At 43.4% G+C, this 24,381-nt stretch overlaps 2 protein-coding genes across 6 annotated transcripts in view; one reads left to right on the forward strand and one right to left on the reverse strand.

The window, feature by feature from the left end:
* P2ry12 (purinergic receptor P2Y12) overlaps positions 1-185 on the reverse strand; it is a 43,071-nt gene extending 42,886 nt beyond the window's left edge. Inside the window, exon 1 of one of the 5 annotated variants that reach the window (XM_045131455.1) lies at positions 124-185. The gene's annotated coding sequence lies outside the window, so the exon portion shown is untranslated. The remainder of the gene's footprint in view (positions 1-123) is intronic. The other 4 variants (XM_045131460.1, XM_045131457.1, XM_045131463.1 and 1 more) reach the window with 4 other exon arrangements.
* Med12l (mediator complex subunit 12L) overlaps positions 1-24,381 on the forward strand; it is a 291,510-nt gene that overhangs the window by 249,519 nt on the left and 17,610 nt on the right. The window contains exons 36-40 of the mRNA XM_045131454.1: positions 470-631; positions 2,441-2,806; positions 5,030-5,186; positions 6,314-6,543; positions 22,570-22,659. Coding sequence (XP_044987389.1) covers positions 470-631; positions 2,441-2,806; positions 5,030-5,186; positions 6,314-6,543; positions 22,570-22,659 — 1,005 coding nt within the window. The remainder of the gene's footprint in view (positions 1-469; positions 632-2,440; positions 2,807-5,029; positions 5,187-6,313; positions 6,544-22,569; positions 22,660-24,381) is intronic.

Genomic DNA, 24,381 nt, shown 5'->3' on the forward strand with positions numbered 1-24,381 from the left:
GGTTACATACTAACAGTCCTTGAAATAAGCAGTAAGCAAACAGTGCAAATGTATGTGTATAGAGACATCACCTTATAGACCCATATACCTGATGACTTTACCAATAAAATAACTGCTGGTTACCTTGCAGTCTGACCCTGGATAGGAGAAGTCTTCCGTGCTGCTGCTGTACCCGCCAGATTGCGAATGTTATGGTAGAATTTTGTCATCTCAGCACTCGGATATCTATTGTGTAACAAGGCTGTCTTTGTGCATTTTCTATTTTCTACGCCAATAGAAGAAATGAAACGTTCTCGTCACTCTGGTCTGGGGCTGTTCCATAGACCATGTTGGTTGAAGAACACACTAGCTATGAAAAGGAAATGTGTCACTGGGGAACTTCCTTCTTGCTGACTTTTGCATTCATTGTCAGATCTGAACTTCTGTCTCACTTCTCTCTTGCTCTCACTTTCCCCCTTTTTTCTTTTAGAAAGAGCTAGGAGACAAGAGGTCAGAAAGCATTGACAAGGTTCGACAGCTGCTACCTCTACCAAAGCAGACGTGTGATGTCATCACGTGTGAACCGATGGGTTCCTTGATTGACACAAAGGGAAACAAAATTGCTGGGTTTGACTCCATAGATAAAAAACAGGCAAGAGTAAATGTTGTTTTCTTGTGTGTAAATATACCTATTTATAGAAACCAAATCTTACATTCTTAGAGGCCATTCAAAACATATCAATTTCATTTTCTCTGTTTTTAAGGCATGCCTTTGACATCTAAGGGCAGTAGATTTTAGCATTACAAATAAGTCATATCTTTTTTATAAAAAAAATTATTTGCAGGGGAGAAAGAATATGGGTGTGCTAACGCCTCCTGCTGTTACAAATAAACTCCAGACACAGGGTACTGGGGAATTGAACCCAGGTCATCAGGCTTTGCAAACAAGTGCCTTTAACCACTGAGCCATCCCTTCAGCCCACTATATGTAAAGAACTTCATTAAAAATGCTTTCCTGAATTTAAGTAAATATCTGAACTTCACTGAGGAAATGCTAAGTAAAAGCTTAGTATAAATAAATAAAAGCAAAGATGTTGTGTCAGAATCAAAAACAACATGTGGATAGAAGAAAAATTTTATTGGTAAATATATTTAAGTGTACGCAGTTATGTTATGATACTGCATGTTCTTACCAATGAAACAATATTAAGTGGCTAGTTTTCTACATAAAATATTGCAGAAAGCTCTATAGGATAGCAGAGGAGTGGTGAGTTATTTTCTCTCAGTGAACAGAGAGCACCCACCTTCATTCTGTAGTTACAGAGATGAGTGCGGCATCCCTGCCCCTCAGTAGGAAGGCATCAGCTCCAGGTAAGAGGCTTGTGTCATGGTGGAGGGTATTGCGAGGCACCCAGGAAGAGCAGCAGATTAGTCGAGGGAGCTCATCAGGGCACGGCATGTAGAAAAGCTGACAGTTGGCTATTCTGAAGGGTCCAGAGGAGCCGGGAGCTAGGAGAGAGTACAGACTAGACAAAGGGAAGATTTTACAGAAATGAAAGAAAGTGACAGAGAGCAAAGCAGGGCCTTCATAACTCAGAGCAGCATGCAGGTTCCCGAGACCAGAGTGGTTATGGAGAGGGAAAGCGGAGGTGGGTGGTGGTCACGTTGAGTTGGGTCTCTAGCAGTGAGACATGTGGGATTCATCTGAGTATGTCTTCTTCATACCCTGGGGAAGTGGTCTCATCATGAGACAGTAGGAAGCCATGCCTTCCACCTGTGGTTTAAAGCTTTGGTTTTGGAAAGTCCTACCCATGAAAGAGGAAGTGTAGTTAAGAACGGTAATGCTCACAACCTCAGGCTAAGGAGTGTACTGACTGTTGTGAGGAGAAATGTCCTTGAGCTGATATGCTGGGGAAAGTCCTGGAGAAACCACCCATTTATGTTAAAAATAAGAGAGTTATGTTTTCAGAAACAGAAAGTCATTATTTTCTAGAGTCAGTTAAGGTAACTGGAGTTGAAAGACTTGGCTTATACCTGCTTCCGTAACTCGGTTCTGTCATGCAGCTATACTCAGAGAATGGAGTGTTGAGTACCCGGCAAGCACCCATATTGAATCAAGTCCATACAGCTTGGATTGAAGTCAATAGGAACCTAATGAGAGGCTGTCTCTAACTTGACACTTAAATTCTGTCATAACTTAAATGTAATCCAGAGATTAGTAACTGGTAACTTTTTAGTGCAGAAAGTGCAACTTTGCAGTATACCACAGACATAATGTTTTATAAAACAAAATGAAGGAAGAGTATCATTCGGCAGGAAACTATACAAGACCGTCTTGGGTTTCCTCAGTAGGGCGCCCGTGGGGTCAGCACTGTACAGCCGAGATGCCCTTGCCAAGCCCGCTGGCCATGGGTCAGCAGGAGGTCGGAACGAGTCCTCACCGGGCATTGCTTTACCACAGGGTCTCCAGGTCTCTACGAAGCAGAAGGTGTCCCCTTGGGACTTGTTTGAAGGCCAGAAGAACCCAGCCCCTCTCTCCTGGGCCTGGTTTGGGACAGTCCGCGTGGACAGGAAGGTGATCAAGTACGAGGAGCAGCAGCACCTCCTCCTGGACCACACGCACCCCACGCCCAAGCCCCGGGGCTACTACCTCGAGCCCCTGCCCCTGCCTCCCGAGGAGGAGGAAGAGGAAGAGCCCACATCTCCAGTTTCTCAGGAACCCGAAAGAAAATCTGCCGAGCTGTCAGATCAGGGGAAAGCTGCAGCTGACGAAGAAAAGAAAACCAAGGGCAGGAAGCGGAAGACGAAGTCGAGCTCCCGAGCTGAGGTGAGCGGGGAAGCGCGGAGGTCGGCTCGTCAGCAGAACTGCACCTCTGGAAACAGCGTTAAGAGTAGTTGTCTTTGTTTAATGCTCATTCGTACAAATGTCTGTAGTAATTAACTGAATGGCAGGCCAGACCAAAAGCAGCTGATGGGAGGAAGGATTCGTTTTGGCCTACAGTGTCCAGGGGCAGCTCCATGAGGGCAGGGAAGGCATGGCCTGAGCAGAGGCTGGACGTCTCCTCTGCCACAGCCGGTGGACACAGCAGCGGGAGAGCGAGAGGGGCTGTAGAAAGGGCAGGCCGGCTGGGGCACTGCAAAGTCCACCCACAGCACATCTGCAGCAAGACTCCACCTCCCAAACCGACACCAGAAGGGGGCTAAGCATTCAAAACACATGAGCTTATGGCGACAACTGATTCAAACCACCACACACATCAAGATTTGTCACAAATAACAGATGCACAGCTTTTAATTCTTCCCTCTTTCACTTTTAATACCTAAATGTTTACTTTTTGGTTTCTGATAGGAATGGTACACTAAGCTTATATTTCAATGCCTCATATTTTCCGTGAGTTTGAAACTTATCTCAGAAGTATAAAATCCCATATACTTAAATATTTTTATTGTTGGATAAAATCTTTAAAATATTTTCTTATTTTGGGTGAATGAGACCTATAGTTAATTAATATTGAAGAGGTCTATCTGCTTTTCTCTGAATGAATTTACATCTGTCCTGTCTAATAGCATGTGCCACGGATTCTTATTCCTGCATTTTCTCCTTCTTTGAGCCAAATTGGGATTTTTATGAAAGATAACATAAACCCAATCTGAAATAGTTTCATATCTTGCTTCTTTCTTTCCTTCTCTTTCTTTCTTTCTTTCTTTCTTTCTTTCTTTCTTTCTTTCTTTCTTTCTTTCTTTCTTTCTTTCTTTTCCTTACCAATTTCAGTGTTTTTCTTTCAATCAACAGAAGTATGTTAGACAATAATTTAAATGTGAGTTTATGCACAGTGAGATGTATTAGTTAGGACAGCTTTTCCATGTTATCTTGACCTGGGGAATACTTGTGAGAGGAATTTGTGATGTTTCTCTATGAAATGAAAGGCTGCTGTATGCAGAGGAGTGTTCACAGTGGGATGTTGACACTCGTGAGTGCTCACTGCTGTGTGCATCTGTGTCAGATGTACAGCACACTTTCCTGACTGGCAGCTTGGTGTTCAGTACTCGTCTAGGAATGACTATCGTCACTTGAGTGTTGACCCCTCTGCTAATTCAGTCTTCCAGTCCAAATGTCTTTGTCTTGAATAGTCTGGAGTGGCACTTTCCTAAGCCTGAGACACCCTAGCCCACCAATCTACCTACAGGGGCTTTGGTTCTCCTCAGGTACAAAGCCCCAAACCCATCTTCGTCTCCAGGCCAGCCCCATCATGGGTCTCCCCCCTGTCCCCTGGGGCCATCTCTTTCAAAGAGCATATACCCTTTTGTCCAGTTGCTGGATGCTGATATCCTGGAAGGCTAGGTAGGAACAGGTCAGATGGATTGGGAGTGAGACCTTGTGGTATAATCTAAAGTCCATACAGAGGCGGAGAGCCATGGCAGCTGGTGGATGACTGCGTTTCTGCGTGCTGTCGTAAAACTCGTGGGTAGGAGACCATCTCAGCCGGACGAGTGCGAGCATTGTGGGCCTTCCTGACATAATTCTTAGCCAGCCCAAGGTATCAGGAAGGCCTTCCAAGATGCAGTTATCAGGAGACACGCTCAGTGCTGGTATTCTGAATGTGTTTTTAGCAGAGTGCTTCCGAAGACACCGCTTTCTGTCTCTGCCTGCTACAAGCTGAGCCCTGTTTTCTTGGGTGGTGATGCCTGGTACAAGGCTGAGTGAGTATTCTAACACTGATCTATATCTCAGCCAAACACTGAGCAAAAGTTTTAGCTCAAATGAGTGTTTTGCAGGGAATAGGTTACCACTCTTAAAGAAATCATCTATATTGAAAATTTTAATCCATGAGCACACATCACAGCTAGATCCTTCCCTATTGTGCTCTTTGTCCCCACTCCCCAACCCAGTCCACTGTGCACCCTCCTCTTTCCAGGCAGCCCCTCCCTTTTCTAGGAACAGCCTCAGGCACAGGGAAAGGAGAATCTCAACTGACCAGAAAGAATTTTTACTGCTTCACTCTGTGGTGTGTACTGGAGTTACACTTTCTCGAAACTCTTTTTGTTGAAGGAATACCAACCGAGCAGCCTGTACCGAGCGCCTCCCAGTTACTCGCCTGTGTCCTCCCAGATGATGCACCACCCGCAGCCCACCCTGTGGGGCTACAGCCTGGTGAGCCAGCCTCAGCAGCCCAGCTTTTTCCTTCAGAACCAGCCTCTTAATCCAGGTATGTGACAGGATGGCCTAGGAGACCTCTCAGGAGCATCCTGGGGTTCTCTTCCTTGCTTTAGCCCAAGACTTCTGCAGATCCTGGGAATTTCAGTAACCAAGTGCCTGGTTGACATTTTTATAATCCTCTACTCCACACACTTACAATTTATTTTTTTTCTGGAAAAAAAGGCAGAGTTTCAGCTTGACAAAATGGCTTTATTCACTTATCCCAACTACCAGGACAACTGAGACAGGAGGAGGACTTGACCCTGAGAACTTGAGGCTAGCTAATGCCGCATAGCAAGACTCTGTGTCTCCTCAAATAAACCAATATCAGTTAATTAATATACATAAATAGTAAATATTTGAAATTATACTCGCGGAGTTTAGAGTTTTCATGCAGGCTTAGAAAGAAATTGCTCAGCTATAAGGCTGGTTTAAGCTTTATTTTGTAAAATTTCCCATATAATTTCATTACAATTCTCAACAACATAGAAAAGATTAAGCAATATGTAGTGGGTTTTGCTTTCTTCTTTTGTGAATTTTATGTTATGAAGAAACTCAGAGATTTGGTTTAGCAAGGCTTAGGTACTATTGAAGAGCAGTAGCTCATTTGTCGTCGTTATTTCCAGGTGCACTGTCGCACTGGTTCAAAACCCAAGCGCACCTTATAACACACGTTTCCTAGATGTGTTTGGACCTTGAATGTAGTGACAGCTCTGAACACACATCAGCCTCAGGGCGTCTGCTCTCGCTGCTTCCTGAGCCTTCCTGGCTGTTCCTCGGATCGCTACGGGCTCCCTTCTGCCTCCAGGCGTCTGTCCGGCTGCTCTGCTGTCAGAGAGCAAGCTTCCCTGCTTGAAGTGGTGAACCACTGCCTCCCCTTCCTTGGTTCCTGTACAGATGGCCTGCCTCAGCTCGTGGCTTCCCCAGGCCACCTGGAGGAAGAGCTGACTGGGGCCGCACCTTCAAGGCAGTGTCCCGCTCAGTTCAGTTGCACTTCCATCGCCTCTGCTCACCCTCACTCACACTGCAGAGTCAGAGCTCTGTGAGGACAGCGTGTCTGCTGTTAGGTACTGCAGTCTCTCCGGACGTGTCGCCTCTAAACACCACGTAATCCTTTCCTCTTGTTTGCTTGATCAGGCTCCAGGCTGGACCCCGCTGGCTCGTTTGTCCCCACCAACACCAAGCAGGCCCTGTCCAACATGCTGCAGAGACGCTCCGGCGCCGTGCCGCAGCCCCCGTCCCTGCACACCCTCCCGTCCCAGCAGCAGCTCCTGCAGATGAAGCTGCTGCAGCAACAGCAGCAGCAGCAACAGCAGCAGCAGCAGCAGCGTCTCCTCAGGCAGGCCCCAGTGCGGCCTTTCCAGCAGGTTTGTCCAGACTAGCCCCAGGCCCACGGGACTAATGACCTCTCCAGCCATGATTGCTGGGGTGTGCATGTGGATGCGGGGACATTCCTGTCACACGGGTTCACCAGTACACATCTGTCCACACAGCTCTGTGTGTACATGTGGATACAGGGACATTCCTGTCACACGGGTTCACCAGTACACGTCTGTCCACACAGCTCTGTGTGTACATGTGGATGCGGGGACATTCCTGTAACATGGGTTCACCAGGACATGTCTGTCCACACAGCTCTGTGTATACATGTGGACGCGGGGACATTCCTATCACACGGGTTCACCAGTACACATCTGTCCACACAGCTCTGTGTGTACATGTGGATACGGGGACATTCCTGTCACACGGGTTCACCAGTACACATCTGTCCACACAACTCTGTGTGTACATGTGGATACAGGGACATTCCTGTCACACGGGTTCACCAGTACACGTCTGTCCACACAGCTCTGTGTGTACATGTGGATGCGGGGACATTCCTGTCACACGGGTTCACCAGTACACATCTGTCCACACAGCTCTGTGTGTACATGTGGATACGGGGACATTCCTGTCACACGGGTTCATCAGGACATATCTGTCCACACAGCTCTGTGTGTACATGTGGATGTGGGGACATTCCTGTCACACGGGTTCATCAGTACTTGTCTGTCCACACAGCTCTGTGTGTACATGTGGATACAGGGACATTCCTGTCACACAGGTTCACCAGTACACGTCTGTCCACACAGCTCTGTGTGTACATGTGTATGCGGGGACATTCCTGTCACACAGGTTCACCAGTACACGTCTGTCCACACAGCTCTGTGTGTACATGTGGATACAGGAACATTCCTGTCACATGGGTTCATCAGTACACGTTTGTCCACACAGCTCTGTGTGTACATGTGGATACAGGGACATTCCTGTCACACGGGTTCACCAGTACACATCTGTCCACACAGGTCTGTGTGTATGTGTGGATGCAGGGACATTCCTGTCACATGGGTTCATCAGTACACGTTTGTCCACACAGCTCTGTGTGTACATGTGGATATAGGAACATTCCTGTCACATGGGTTCATCAGTACACGTTTGTCCACACAGGTCTGTGTGTATGTGTGGATGCAGGGACATTCCTGTCACGTGGGTTCATCAGTACACGTTTGTCCACACAGGTTTGTGTGTACGTGTGGATACAGGAACATTCCTGTCACGTGGGTTCATCAGTACACGTTTGTCCACACAGGTTTGTGTGTACGTGTGGATACAGGAACATTCCTGTCACATGGGTTCATCAGTACACATTTGTCCACACAGGTCTGTGTGTACGTGTGGATGCAGGGCTATTCCTGTCACACGGGTTCATCAGGACACTTCTGTCTACACATCTCTGTATGTGTGTATAGTGGCAGGGGCATTTCTGTCACACAAGTTCATCATCTTCTTCCTCCTTTGTTTTGTATTACTGATCAAAGAAGTCAGAATGTTTTAGATTGATTTACACCTCAAAAAAAAAAAGTGCTACTAACCTTGTGGTCAATTGGAAAAGCGGGACTTTACCTCAAGGGGACCATCTCTGAACCTTCATTTTATATTATTACCAAATATTTCATATTCTTTTTAGCAGTACTTTTTTGCCTAATCTTCAGAATTTATTGTTTCAGTTTTGTGCTTCTAAAGACCCTGGTATTTCTTTCTTTAGTTTTCTCCATCATTGCTTTGCTTCCGTTCTGTTAGTCTATACTTAGCAAAGTCTATAGGAGGCAATAACTAAAGTATAAATAAATGTTTATGGGTTTTGTTTGTGTGTGGTGTTAGGGATCAAACCCAGAACCTTGTGCTTGATAAGCAATTTACTACTGAGCTGCATCCCAGTTCAGAAACAGATAACATAGTTCTTGATTTACATGTTTATTTTTTCTTCCCTGTTGCCCAGTGTTATTTTTTATTGCAATTATGATTAGTAAAGATTGTTGAAAGTTAAACACAACTTAATAGACACATAAAGTCTATGGATCTGTTTAACGACATTTTAGCAAAGAAAAGTGTGGTAGAATTGTATAATTTTTTCTAGCTTGTCTATTTTTTTGTGCTTTCTAAGTTTTTAAAATAAGCATCTGCCATTTTATAATAAAAGTTAACACTAACAGAGTGCTTAGTATGTGCCAAAACAGTCCCAACACGTTAAATGTGTTAATTAGTTTTCAGATTACATCATAGCCCTATGATGGAGGACCTCTGTGGCCTCAAATGTAACTCTTACTCTAAGAAAAATAACAAAACTTTCCAAATATCAAGAAACTTGAATGCTTTTAAAAATACCCTTTGCTCTGGGTAACTTTGTAAACTTAACTCCACAGTAACCCTCATGATCCTTTCATATTTCTAACTTAGTGATTAGAGATTGAAGGTGGCAGAGGATTTTGTTAATCACTCTTAAAAGTGGTTTCTTCCCTAACTATATGAACACCCGTGTCTGCACACTTGCCTTTCCCTGAGTGACCTGTAACAGTTACTGGGGCTGCAAACATCAGGTAGCAGGGACCCAAGTTACTCTTTGCAGATAAATGATAAGAATGTGAGCAAAATGTTAAAAAAGATCACTGGTTTTATTTTAATAAGCAACCTGTTGAAGGCCATGTAAAACAGCCTTGGGGGTGTTAGCTTCACAAATAACTGGCACCTTGTTTTGAAACTTCACCCAGATAAATAAGTAGACAAACCATTCCACTAGACTGAACTTGGCTTCCTTTTCAAGTAAAGAAAGCCTGAGTAAAATTGGCCATATTTATTTTCTCCCATCTATTTTTTATCACAAAGTTTAACTTTTCTTAGCTACACCCCACTTTAAAGTTGACTTTAGCCGTGGATTAGCGACAGTGGCTCTGAGCACAGAGAAAGACCACTGACATTTCCAGGTGCACCTGCCTTCTTCAGAGGCTCACTTCAGTAACTGCAACAAATGATTCCACTTAAAACAGCCACCAAAGTAATTAAAAGAATGCGATGGGTTAATGTAGATGTGGTCAACGTTGTCCTTGTGCACTCGGCAAAGGTAGGGTTAAGGATTGGTAGATAAACGGTCCCCTGGTTTTGTAACTGATTCTTTTGTGCCAATACCCTAATAATATTTTGGATTTTTTTTTTCATTTTGTTCAGCTCTTTTTTTTTCTCTTCCCTTTAAGGTAACAAACAGCTTCTTAAGATAGAAAATAAACTTCATATAATAATCCCTTCCTCTCCATTCATTCTTTTTTGTAAAAAAATATTTTATTTATTTATTTGACAGAGGAAAAGGGGGGAGAGAGAGAGAGAGAGAAAGAGAGAGAATGGGTGCACCAGGGCTTCCAGCCAATGCAAACAAACTCCAGATGCATGTGCCCCCTTGTGTAGCTGGCTAACGTGGGTCCTGGAGAATCGAATCTGGGTCCTTTGGCTTTGTAGGCAAATGCCTTAACCGCTAAGCCATCCCTCCCACCACCATTCATTCTTTTTGTGAGTTGAAGCATGCTTTTAAGTTTCAGGGTGCTTTTGTGCATAGAAATTCCTTTTCCTTGTGCCATTCTTTTTTTTTAAGTTTTTTATTTATTTGAGAGCGACAGACACAGAGAGAAAGACAGATAGAGAGGGAGAGAGAGAGAATGGGCGTGCCAGGGCTTCCAGCCTCTGCAAACGAACTCCAGATGCGTGCGCCCCCTTGTGTATCTGGCTAACGTGGGACCTGGGGAACCGAGCCTCGAACCGGGGTCCTTAGGCTTCACAGGCAAGCACTTAACCGCTAAGCTATCTCTCCAGCCCCCCCATGCCATTCTTCAGGTGTTGGTTACTAGAGGAGGCTGTTGGAGAGTGAGTCCAGGGCCTGTGTAATCTAGTCAGCTGCTATAGCACTGAGCTCATCCCCAGCCCCTATCAGGAAGGAGAGGCAGCCAGGCAGTGCAGGAGGAAGAGTCCTGTGAGAATCACTGAAGGGAACATGGAGCATCTGTGTGGTGCCTTGAATATTTCGTGGAAATGGTAGCTGCTTTCCTCTCTTCTAACAGATAATACACAAATTATCAATATAGGTGGAGTGTAGCCAAATAAGATACTGTGTCCTGAAAAAAATGCTTCTTTTAATAATCTTTTACAATCTCAAACCAAGGCAGAATTCTATGGAATAGAAACTATACTGATAATTATAGTCTAGGACGCTGGACACAATTCCATTTTTCAAAATATTATCTATGTCTTTATTTGGAAGAGAGGAGAGAGAGAGAAAGAAAGAAGGTGTGTTGGTACTCTAGGGTCTTATGCCACTGCACACGAACCCCAGATGCATGTGCCACTTTCTTCAACTGCATGACATGGGATCTGGTGAATTGAACGCAGACCCTTAAGTTGTACAAGCGAGGGCTGCTGAGCCTTCTCTGCAGCCCCACGGTGGCTGGTTTCCTCACCTCTTTCGTGATAAAAATGCTAGGAAATGTTAACTCCAATCTAGAAGAAATGCTTTCTTGGGTGAAGTGACTACACATGGAGTGAATTTCCTTCACTATACAAGATCTAGTAAGGATTTGGGGGTTGGGTTTTCCTTAGTTTTTGACTTCTCGTACATCACATAGCACATAAATAAGAGTGTTACTCCTTAGTAAATTTCTTATTCCAGAACTCCATTTTCTTAACTGTAGCCAAGACATTGGAGAATTGTCTTGAAGTTTGTAACTGGTCTTAGAAGTTTAGCTTTTCCAACCAGGTTAGTTTCTGCAGACCTGGGACATGACCACTTCCTACATTAGATTTCCAGGAACTCACTGGTCACCCACTTTTCTTATAAGATCCAGCAATGAGTCTATAGGATTCTTTATCGCCGTTTTACCTGCTGTGGGCAGCACATAGTAGAAGTCTGTGTGGTGTATCCTAAATGGACATGTTACTTACGGAGCTATTCTCAGAGTTACTCCTGGGCACTGTGCTTTCCACCCGCATGCTTATGACATCACTACCCAACCAGTGCTTGTGGCAGGACACACCCTTGCAGGGACTGCTTTGAAAACCTGGATGCACAGAAGAGATAGAAATTCTGAGTTCTGGCAATATCTCTGTCCCTTTTCACCTCTTCCCACCTAACAAAGAGAAACTTATTTGTGTAGGAGCCAGCTGCCACCAGATGACACTGAAACTACAGTGACCTTCTGGTTCCACAGTCAAGACTGTCCGGGAGGTTCAGTTATGAAACTTCCTGTTGTGGACCATGTCCCGTTGCCTTAGAATGCCTGAGGACACTGTTTGAGTATAGGTCCAGTTACCTGATGTAACGGTGATTACCACAGTGCAGTATGTTTTCATGCAGCCGCATTGTCTGTTGTCAGGCACAGGGATGCTTTGGCAAGGGCACCTGTTTTCCTTCTCAGTTATGAAGTCTTCACCTTGGGCATAACCGACTTATGTTTCTTATTCACTGCCCCTTCTTTAGAAGAGATCTGTGTGTTCCTTACACTAGCTCCAGGTCTCGGGTCTCATTCAGTTTTTGGAGCTAGGTGTGTTTGTGAAACCAATGGTTTAGTACCAGTAGCATCCCTGAGAACTGGTTCCTAAAAAGTGCTCAGAAAAATGTGCTTGCTATACTTACTGTTTTATTAGCATTATGGTTTTAATTTCTTTATTTAAAATTATTAGTCCATAAGCTTGCCTTGTTCTTTAAATATGTTAATCACTGAAAGTGCATGACAGAACATCCAATGCTTCCCTGGCTTAATTACATTAATTGTCTATAATGAGATTTATGTCTCAAGCATTTGCACAGTGGCAACAGTAGAGGAATCATTTAGTTTTCCTCAGTGTTATTTTCTTAGAACAGTGCGATTTTACTGTCAAAATTCTGAGACAGAGACTTGAGAGGGGTACATTCCAGATTCTATGTTAAATACGTCACTCTAGTTTATTTCCTATATAATCTAGGAGAACTACCATAAATATATGATAATGGAGCCGGGTATGGTGGCGCACGCCTTTAATCCCAGCACTGGGGAGGCAGAGGTAGGAGGATTGCTGTGAGTTAGAGGCCACCCTGAGATTCCATAGTGAATTCCAGGTCAGCCTGGGCTAGAGTGAGACCCTACCTCGAAAAACCAAAAAACAAACAAACAAACATATATGATTTTGGCTATAGGAATGAAAAATGCTCCTGAAAAGAATTTCCAGTTACCCATTTCTTTTTTAAAATATTATTTATTTATTTTCAAGGAGAGGGAAAAGGAGAGAGAGAGGGGGACGGAGAGAATGGGCACATTAGGGCATTTATCCATTGAAAATGAACTCCAGAAGCATAGGTCTTTAGACTTTGCAGGAAAGCACCTTAAATGCTAAGTCATCTCTCCAGCCCCCCAGTTATAGATTTCCTTTTTCTTTTTTTTTTTCTTTTTTTTTTTTTGAGGCAAGCCCAACAGATTGGCTCTTGTTTTCATGAGAGAGAGAAAGAAAGAATGAATCAGCAAATCAGGGCCTCCAGCCACTGTTATCAAACTTCAGACACATGCACCACCTTGTGCATATGATCTAGCTTACAGGGGATCTGGGGAGTTGAACATGGGTCCTTGGGCTTCTCAGGCAAGCACCTTAACCTCTAAGCCATCTCTCCATCCCTTCCCTTTTTTAATACTCAGTATTTTCTTTCTGGCAGTGGGAACTTCCTTCACCACCACAGTATCCATCATCTAGGAAAATGGTTTCCAGAAGGCATCTCCAGTTTTGACTCAGGAGACAGATTCCATGCCTTGACCTGGGGGATTACCCCGTCCTCATTTCTCTCTTTCCACTCATAAAGCCATTTTGTCCTTGCTTTTCATATTTAATTCCAGACTGTCTAGTTTAGAAATCCAGAGAAAGTTAAACAAAAGATGTATTTAGGGCTGAGACATTATTCAGTGGTTAAGGTGCATGCCTGCACAACCTGATGACCAGAGTTTGATACCCCAGTGCACACATATGGCCAGATGCACAGAGTGGCACATGTATCTGGAGTCTGTTAGCAGTGGCTGGAGGCCCTGGTGCTCCCATCCTCAGTCTCTCTATTTATCTTTCTATCTCTGCTTGCAAATAAATAAAATAAAATATTTTAAAAGCCCAGAGAACTGCCACCTTATAAAAGATGTATTTAACTTTAATTTAGAAAAATTTGGAAGAATGCAATTGGTTACAGATAAATGGAAACAGACCATAGAAAATATCAGTTGCTACGCATTCCTCACATCTAGCCTTATTAAACATAATGTTCTTGGGTGGAGAGAAGGCTCAGCATTAAAGGTTCTTGTTGGTAAAGCCTGATGGCCGAGCTCTGAGAGTACCCACGTAAAAAGCCAGATGCACAAAGTGGTGCGTGCATTTGGAGTTCATTTGCAGGGCTGGAGTCCTTGGAGCACCCATTTTACTCACTGTCTTCTTGAAAACCAGTAAGTAAAAATAATTAAAAAAATAATATTGTGCCATATTTCCATTGATCATTTTGCACCCAAAACCTAAACATAGTTAACAGTGAATGAGGAACCATACATTTCCCTCCTTTTCCATAAAAAGGTAACCACCATCAAGGATATATTGTGTTTCCTTTTTATGAATGTGTCTCTATTTCACTATGTAGTTCTAGAGATTCGAAAGCTTATATAAGTGATATCGCTCATATCTTGTTTTTTGCAACTTAATGTTCATGTGGCTAGTTTCTGAGTTGCATACACTTTGATACAGTTTCATGCAATTCTGTTGTAAATATTAACTTTTTTTGGAGGGGGGGGCTTTTCATGGTAGGGTCTCACTTTAGCTAGGGTGACCTAGAATTCACTCTGTAATCTCAGGATGGCCTTGAACTCATGGCAATCCTCCTACCTCTGCCTCCCAAGTGCTGGGATTAAAGGTGTGCACCACCACACTCAACAACATTTTTACTCAATTTTTTTACTCATTTTTACTCAATCTCCAATGATGTTCATGTACACTGTTCCCTCCCAATTGTTTTTAATAGTTATACATACTCCTGTAAACATTCTTCTATATTTTGTGTTTCTGTTTGTTTGAGTAATAGAGTTTGCCTGAAGCATCAGATTTAAAGAACATATGATTAGCTACATGTCATGATCTAGAAAATAGGGGATATAGCTTGCTTTTTAGGTAGAAGGCTACACATTGGGACAGAGGAGCCAAGAAATCCATATGAGAGGGTGGCTGTTGGAATTTAAGATCACCGTACACTGTGGTGACTCATGGGCCTCCACGTAAGTGGTTAGAAGTGAGCTATTCCCATACTTCCTCATCCTGTGTGCAGTCAAACTTTTTTTTTTTTCTAAGAGTCCATTGCTTTGCATCTGCTCCTGGAAGTTGGGACATTTTTATTTTTTTATTATTATTTTAAAACTATTTTATTATTTGTTTATTTATGAGAGAGAGAGAGAGAGAGAGAGAGAGAGAGAGAGAGAGAGAGAGAGAGAGAGATTGGGTGCGCCAGGGCCTCCAGATGAGAAGTAGCTTTCTTCTGTAGTAGATTATAAATGAACTGCAGATGCCTGGGCCCCCTTGTGCATCTGGCTAACGTGGGTCCTAAGGAATTGATCTTGGGCCCTTTGGTTTTGCAGGCAAATGCCTTAACCGCCAAGCTATCCCTCCAGCCCATTGGGACATTTTTAACATTTCAGTCACCATAACCCCTTTGGTTACCTTTATACAAATGTTTAAGTAAGGGAGTCATTTATCTGAGAAGTAGTCATTTTCCCCCATGCATTCTGTTGCCTTTTAAAAATTAGATTTCGGGGCTGGAGAGATGGCTTAGCCATCAAAGTGCTTGCCTATAAAGTCTAAGGACTCAGGTTTGATTCCCCAGTACCCATGTAAGCCAGACACATGAAGTGGCACATGCATCTGGAGCTCCTTTTCAGTGGGTAGAGGCCCTGGTGTACACATGCATGCTTGTTCTCTCCCCCCCCACACACACACCGTATTTCTTTGCTTGCGCGCAGATAAAAAATTAAATGTTTTTGAAAAATTAGATTCAGTTAGTCTTTGAACAGTGATGGAACTGTAAATTTGCATCTGTTCCCTGATGTAGTTGACTGTGTGTATGCTCAGTGTAACGTACTATTTGGGCGCAGAGCTATTTATGTCCTCCAGTAATACATGACCTACTGATGTGCTGGCATCTTGTCTGTTAAATGTGATCCAAATGCTTTGGGATTTGCCACTGGATCTGGGTTAGCAAGGAGTCTGGTCTCCGTTTGTTCACAGTAGAGTTCCAACTTCCTCAGTTTAGCAAGTGCCCCTGTCTGTGTCCCACCATGTAAGTTTCAGGGTGTATGATCCTGTTATGTGAATATTATCATGTTATGAGCAAAGCCGTAGTCTGTAGTGGGTAATTTGGCATATAAATTAGTGAAGCATTTATAGGGTCTCTGTCTGGACTCCCTAAGACATTTCTTGAAAAAAATATTTCATATATATTTTGACTACCCATATTAGGCTGAAAATGTCTTATCTGTGTTGTCTGCTGCTCTCTTACTGTCTCCTTTCTATAGGACTTCTGTAACTCTGCTGTCTCCCTTCTGGAAGACTTTGACAACAGAATGGTAACACTCTATCATTGCTTTTTCTATCCCTTCCCTCACCTGTTAAAGTAAACTTTGTAACCTTGTCTTTTGGTCATTATGATGAGAAGTGGCTTTCTTCTGCAGTGGATTATAAAGTCATCTCATTGTACTCAGCTTATGTTCGAGACTATAATGGAAAAGGGAATGCACTGGCCATGTTCATTTTAACAAAATTTGTTCCTGAGAGGTTTTTTTTTCCCCTTTGATCACCTCACGATTTTCATCAGAGACATGTATGGTATATAAGCCAAAAAAATCTCACGGGAGCAAAGACCAGTTTGCACACCTCATCTCCGTCCCACTGTGGCCCCTTTTTGAGCTCTTGCTTCTCTCTGTGGCACTTGGCATCATTAGCAGAGGAATGTGCTGATGTATAGGCCAAGCAAGGTAATGAAACAGCAGTTATGAAATTTGCCCTTCTCATCACATCCCACTCTCTGGCTGCCTCCAGATTCTTAGCAACATGCATCATCTCTGTTTCTTTCCAGTATAGAGAAGATCTTTTTTGTTGTTTTTGGTGTTTTTTTTTTTTTTTTTTTTTGAGCATAAGTCTTGGACATACATAAGACTTCATCCATTGCTTTGCCTGGACTAGCTAAGAATGCATGTTTGGGGCTGGAGACATTGCTTAACAGTTAAGATGCTTGCTTACGAAGCCTAAAGACCCAGGTTTGACTCCCCAGAATGCACATAAGCCAGATGCACAAGGTGACACATGCACACAAGGTAGTGAACACATCTGGAGTTCCATGCAGTGGCGAGAGGCCTGAACATGCCCCTTCTCTCTCTCTCACAAAAAAATGCATGTTTTGCATTAAATTACTTATGGATTTCTATATCAGATAGCCAACCCACAACCCATGAAGCACTAGGATAAAAATAAGCATGAGATCTCAGACATTAATGTAAGTCAGTATGTTTCACTGACATTTTAACTGGTAGCTGTATATGTGCATGCGTGCATACATGCATACATATATGTGCATGTACACACATACACACAAGGAGATATGTACCCCTAACTGTGTATTCAAACTTTGAAAGTATTTAGGTTGTTAAGCATTTGCTAACGAAAGTCTGCAGTAGTTCCTTTGGTAAAGAAACTGAATCAATTGAGGATTTTATTAATCAAATAAAAGCTTAAATTAAACTCTCAAATTTAGAAACATTTAGGAGACAACTTAGATTTTCTGTGGGTCATTTATTCTTCCAATGGTAATTTCATTCAGAAAGAAAACAACTTACAGCAATTATTAACTTACCTTTTTTTTTTTTAATTTTTTTTTATTTATTTATTTGAGAGCGACAGACACAGAGAGAAAGACAGATAGAGGGAGAGAGAAAGAGAATGGGCGCGCCAGGGCTTCCAGCCTCTGCAAACGAACTCCAGACATGTGCGCCCCCTTTGTGCATCTGGCTAACGTGGGACCTGGGGAACCGAGCCTCGAACCGGGGTCCTTAGGCTTCACAGGCAAGCGCTTAACCGCTAAGCCATCTCTCCAGCCCAACTTACCTTTTTTAAAATAAAAGTGTTAGCGCAGACAAAACATTTCATTTAATAAGTATTCAAAATCACAAGAAGGTTCTTTGATTTTTAAATATTTTTTTCAAACTAATAAAAATGTGAATCTTTACTGTCATTTTAACCTTCTTTACTGTTCTTCCATATTAGGAATTCAACAAATATATATTGAGCCAGGTGTTATGTTTATCACGTTAGGGCATGTTGGTGGAGAAAAGGCTTACGATTGTATGATCCATGTTTATTTTAGAATGAGTCAGGCTGTTCTAGCTGTTGATGTTGGTAGTAATTGATCCCAGCCAACTGTGTCTCAAGTGAAAATGTTAAGTGTAGCTGACCAATAGGACTTCTTACAATGACGGGGTTTCTCTGTGTCTTGTCTGTAATCAAAGTAGACTGATCTGCTGGGGACGGCTTTTAGTCAGCAATGTTTTTGCCTTGCAGACATGCTGGCCTGCATTTGCTCCCTAGGACCCAGGCCCATGGCAGGAGTGGTAGTGATCGTCTGCCGTCTCAGTGCTATGGAGGCAGAAACAAGCTCGTCCCTGGTCTCCTTGGCCAGCCACGGTAGCCTAAGCAGTTAGGTCCAGGCCAGTGAGAGGTCCTGTCTTGGGGTGGATGGAGTACCTGAGGATAACACCAAAGTTGGCTTCTGGCTTCCACAGACACATACACAAGTTCACATAGACACACACCACCCAATGTATACATGGGAACCCCAAACAAATAGACAAGAAGGCGCCAGTGGTATGTCCATTATTCCCGTTTACATCACGTGTTGTTTCAGCCATGCATACTCAGTAACTTCCAAACTAGGAGCCATAAACAAAACCTTTTCTTCCAGGTCACTAGTAAAACACACCTGCTGTGGCTTTCCTCATACAACCGGTCTCTTTGCATCCCTTCAACACTATTTAAAACTTGCTAACTAATAATTTGAAGAGATAATTAGTAGTGGAGGTAGGATACTTGATTCTGAAATGTTGCTGACTCTCGGTTTGGCCAGCCCTCCTTCAGAAAGGGATATTCACATGGGTTCAGCTGACAGAGAAGAAGCTAAAAGCCAGGGAAATGTGGGCTGTGTGGGAGGGTGATTTATCAAAAACGACTTGCCAGTTGCATAACTTTCGAATTGAGTCACTATCTATTCAACTGGATACTTTGTCTGCCCAGAAGGGGGAAAAATATAGCAATAGTAGAATTTTTCCTGTAGAAGCTAGGAGGACAGTTCTGAACAAAACAACTTCCTAGGGGATTTTTGGAAAGTAAAAATTTTAAGGGGTATGTTGATAAGAGGCAAGCCACAGGAAAAGTACATGAAAAGACCATGTGTAGAACCTCACCTCACCTCTCGATACCGAGATGAGCTCACACGGCTAAGAGAATGTCCTTGCTGACTGTGGAACATGTCAGTGCGCATATCAGAATATGTCATCAGTACACACGTCAGAACATGCCGTTAGTACACATGTCAGGTATCTGGACTAAGGGAATTCCAGAAGCACGACAGATGTCTCACACTGTCTCCTGGTGAGGTGGCACCTGGCTTGACACAAATATGCCCTCAAAAACCAGCCTCCTACTTTCTACTTTCCATTCATAAAATATAGTTAATGTTGCTTCTTGACGTTTTCAGCTGAACAGAATAAACCAGAATAAAGAGGGAGAGATTGAATTTCTTTCTAAAAATATTTATGTATACAAAATGAAGAATTAAGATAGATTCTAATCTACCCAGTAATGAATCTTAAACATTGCATTAAGTATACATTTTTTAGGCCAGCAGTAGAATTGAAAACTTTGGGATACTTGGGAAGGACTTGGTAAATTAATTTGTGCTAAAATATAAATCCCAGTTTAACTGTGGATTTTTAAATCTCTGCATCCCAACAAACACTTATTGATTGATCCCTTACTGTGTACCAGACACTGTGCTCAGATCTGACGAAAAGTAAACTATCCACCGATTGGAATGTGTTCAGCTGATCCCATTCCTACACTGAAAACCCTCGACTAAGTCTCAGTCCTCTTTTCTTCCCACATGGTGATCCTAGAATGGCTTCATCTTTCAAGATCTCAAGAGTTATTTTCTTCATCAACAAATCCAACGAATACAGTAAATTGAGATAATAAACTGCTAGCATTATTCTGGTTAAAAATGAAATAAATTAAAAGAAAAGCAAGCATCTATTTTGGTCTGGTAGGGGTGATTAAGGTATTTCCCTTCCGGGACTGCATATAATGACAGAGCTATTTGTGGATAGCTGAGGGTATTCTGGCCAGCTGATGGGGTTTGTGGTTTTCTCAAGGGAACAGTACATGCTTCTGTTGCTCCCTACTGCTTCTGGAGATGAGGGAAGGAAATAGTAGTCCACATATGAATACCTCTCCAATAGACATCAATGGTTGACCTGTATTTAGGATGTCACAACTAGGTTTTAGTTTTTGACCCATTTCTCCTTGCCTTTTTAAAGTTATAGTATCTTTCCATGAATGTTGTATTTGTGATCCTTTGATGTAGGATAATAAGTTTGTATTTGTAATTTTTTGAATCTTCATGACCTCAACTACTATTTGTCAATAGTGTGCCACCTGATAACTCAGATATAATTCATTTTATTTGAATTTTCTAAAGCCCCTCCCTGAAATTTATAATCTACTCCATAAGGTTTCCAAGACTCTAAGGATAAATGAAGAAGAATTAGAAGATCTGTTTTATGCACAGGCATATAGCTGTAGGGTGCAGATCATATCCTGTTTTCCTCAAATCCTGAACAGGGCATGAGTGTTAAAAACTACTAACCAACCACAGGATTCTAACATACATGTAAATAGTTCGGTTTGTGTGTGTACATGTGCCTGTTCTTCCTCACATACAGGTACAACCATATTTTCAGAGAATTTATGCAATGCTAATGACAAAGGAATATAGATTGAAGGAGTGATATTTACATATATGGCTGAGGACCATTTGGACATGAGGGAAATACATTTATGCTTCTTTTCTACCCCAAAGAGAGAATTTGAGACATTATTCTTAGCCCCAACCCTATGGAAACAGGGTTATATTTAAGAGATTCATGGGAATATCTTCATGGGTACTTATTCAAGAAAGTTAAATTTTTGATGAGACTGTTGCATAAAGATGTCACAGTCGATATGCTCAGGAATTTGTGTCTCATCCATCTGTGGATAAGTTCAATTACCAGTGTTCCTTATGTGGTGATCCGAGAAAGGGCTCAGCATGTGCTGCATGTATTTGCTCTCAGTAGCTCATTAACAAGTTTTAAGAGGGGATTCTTCCAGCTTTCTTGTTGGAGTAAGAAGTGAACTATCCTTAAGCATAAGGGGCGTTTCAGTGTTCCCATCCCGCTGACCAGGCAGCAAGGCGTCCTCAAAGGGAAGTGCTCTGGCCTTGGAGGCAGACCCACCGGGTTCTGGCAAGGCTGTGTAGATGAGCTTGCTACATTTCCCAGGCTCGCTGAGCCGGGAGGTTCCTGTGGACAGTAAGGGAAGGGTGCTTCCCCCTCTAGAGGTCATGTGAAAACATAAGGAAAAGAAAGAGAAACCCAGCTCCTGATGTATGCTGCATTCTTAATAATTTCTTTACTAGAAATATTCCCATTGCTTCTCTAACACCGTGAGAGAGTTGTTTTTTTTTTTTTTCCTTTGCACTATATGGCAATAGTAAAATAATTTCCCAGTGAATCTCTTTCTTCATGACTAGGTCTCGGGAAAGCCTATGGCTGGTAGAAGGCAGTGCTTCTTTCTGTGACCGCCTTGCAAGCATCCACAAAATCATTTCTGCCTCACGTGGTCTCTCTTACTAAACTTTGCATTTTCTGAAGAGCCAAGCATGCATGAAGACTAGTGAACAGGGCCTGGGGAAATGGCTTAGTGGTTAAAGGCGTTTGCCTGCACAGTCTGCCACCCAAGTCCTAGTCCCAACACGCATGTAAAGCCACATGCACAGGGTTGAGCATGCAGGTGTCAGGAGTTCCCTTGCACTGCAGGAGGACCTCACACATCTGCACACACATGCACACTCTCTACCTCTCTCAAATAAATAAAAGTATTTTAAAAAAACTGGTGAACAGATATAAATTGGTTCTTACATGTAGTTCATGAGAATTGTACTTATGGTCAACTTATACGTTTTTTGACCATAACTGATTATTAGAATCTTCACATAAAGTTCTACTCCATATAAATGGCTATATGGGCAGCTTTTAGATCAATGTGAGGATACTTCATTAAGAAAATATGAGAGCTTTAACATGTCTTCTTCCTTTTTTGTTTTTATTGACGACTTTCAAACACCTCCCATTAGTCACCTCCCATTCCCTTCTTTTGTCTCCCAGCCCTCCTTCTCTGAAACCATTCTTTTTTTCTGATTCGTCCACCTTCTATTTTAGGGTCTCTGTAACTTTTTGTCCCTGCTCCACCACCACGTCAAAATGGTGATGGGCCCTATGTTACACAAGCTGTTGCCTATGTTCTTTGCTGCCCACCCAAACTGGATGCCCTCTCCCCTTCCACGGGCACCAGGTGGGATAGCCTGTAGTTAGAGTTGCACACGTAGACTTACGCTTTTCTATCCAGGGAGCATTTGTCCCCTGCCCGGAAAAGGAGACCCATTTCAGAGCCCCCCCTCTGAGCAGACCATTGGCTACTCAGATTTGCATCTACAGCTGTGCTCCTGTGACCCTCAGCAGTCTGTAGGCACATAGGGATGGATTGATGGCAAATAGCATTTGCTGTAGTTTGAAGAGCTGTGAGTGAGTTCTGTATTCATGCATTGAGAACTGGTGCCATGGGTTGAGGGGAGGATTGGCTAGAAACCCTTGTTGATGTGAAGAGTTTATCTTGGCTTTGTTTTCCAGGGCCAGCCGGGGGACCAGGCTGCTCTCTTTGCTGCACAAACACGGCCCTCCACGCAGCCCCCACAGTATCCAGGGCTGCCACAAGCACAGGTACCTGCGTTTGCTTCACAGGTTTCACACTGCTGGCTCAGAGTGGGAGACCTGCAACTCGGGTCACTCCTTATGGGGCCCAGCACATGGTTACTTCTCTTCATAGATACAATCGACGTCTCAAACCAAAGCGTGGCCAGTACTTGATAGACAGGTCTCAGGACTGATCGAGGGATTTTTTGAATTAGAAATGCTAATAAATTCAGACTTCAACATTATTGATGGAAGACCCTGAAACACTTAAGGGGGGCATGGTCGTGGAGAAGGGTAGAACCAGCACTCAGGAGGCGGAGGCAGGGAGATTGTGTCCAGCCTAGGCTGCAGAGTGAGACGCTACCTTAGAGAAAGAAAACACATGCATGCATGCATGCATACATATACATGTGAGAGGGGGCATACATAATCTCAAAGTAATTTCTGTTACAATGTATGTGTTGCAAGTTGAGATGGAACTTGCCACATTCAAACTTACTTCCACGCAGGATCGTGGTGGACGAACAAGATCGTAGGTCTTGGAGGTGGGCCCTGGGGGCTCACGCGCCTTGTGACGGGGTGCGCGTCACTCTGGGGCGACTTCAAGGAAGATGTAAGGATTTAAGACCGCCTACAGAATCAGTAAACAGAGTGGGGAGGTGCTTAGCCGTTAAGGCACATGCCTGTGAAGCCTGAGGACTCAGGTTCTATTCTCCAGATCCCACGTAAGCCAGATGCACATGGTGCCCTATGCATCTGGAGTTATTTGCAGGGGCTAGAGCCTCTAGTGCACCCATTCTCAATCTTTCTCTCTCTCTCTCTCTCTCTCTCTCTAATAAATAAATAAATAAAAATAAATGTTAAAAAAGAATTAGCATAACACCACATACACAGTAGATACTCCAAAAACTTTTACACTTGCTTTGATATACTACAGATCTGAAGCAGTCTTTTCTAATTGTTTTACTATTTCCACATCCATGTACCCATATCTGGGGTATCTGACACGACTCCTGTGGAGCCCGGCAGCTCATTCCTTGTGCACCGCTCAAGGGAGGTCAGCGACTGGCTCTCACAGGCGCGCAGTGGTCTGAGCTCCTCCTTGCTGCTGCTGCTGCTGCTGGCAGCTCACCATGCATTCCTTTGTCTTCAGCGCCACAGGCCTTAAACTCCATTCAAATGTGGTGCTTAGGGAGATGGTTAACAAATAAAGCACTCGTCACTTAGACTGGAGTACCTGAGTTCCATGCCCAGACCTCACGTAGACATCTGAGAGCAGTGGCAGGCTCCTGCTCAAGGTGAGCTGGGAGGAGGAGACAGGAGATTCCCCAGGCGCTCACAGTGAGCACAGTGTGCAACAGCGAAGAGAGAGAAACCCGCCTGGAACACAGTAGCAAGGGGAAGACTGCCCCCAAAGCTGCCTGCACTCCTGCACCTTCACACAGCAGTGAACACACACACACACACACACACACACACACACACACACACACACGCACACACACGCACTCTGTGATGATCTGAAGATCCAGCATAGTTGGCATTCTACCTGTAGGTTTTATCTAGTGACCTAGCAAACCAGTGATTTTCTTTTACGTAAGTATCCAAGTTTGCAGACTAGGTGCTCACAAATGAATATAAAAATATTGAGCATTGGGCTGGAGAGATGGCTTAGCGGTTAAGCGCTTGCCTGTGAAGCCTAAGGACCCTGGTTCGAGGCTCGGTTCCCCAGGTCCCACGGTAGCCAGA

This window comes from Jaculus jaculus, chromosome 12 (genome assembly GCF_020740685.1).
Source record: "Jaculus jaculus isolate mJacJac1 chromosome 12, mJacJac1.mat.Y.cur, whole genome shotgun sequence".
NCBI lineage: Eukaryota > Metazoa > Chordata > Mammalia > Rodentia > Dipodidae > Jaculus > Jaculus jaculus.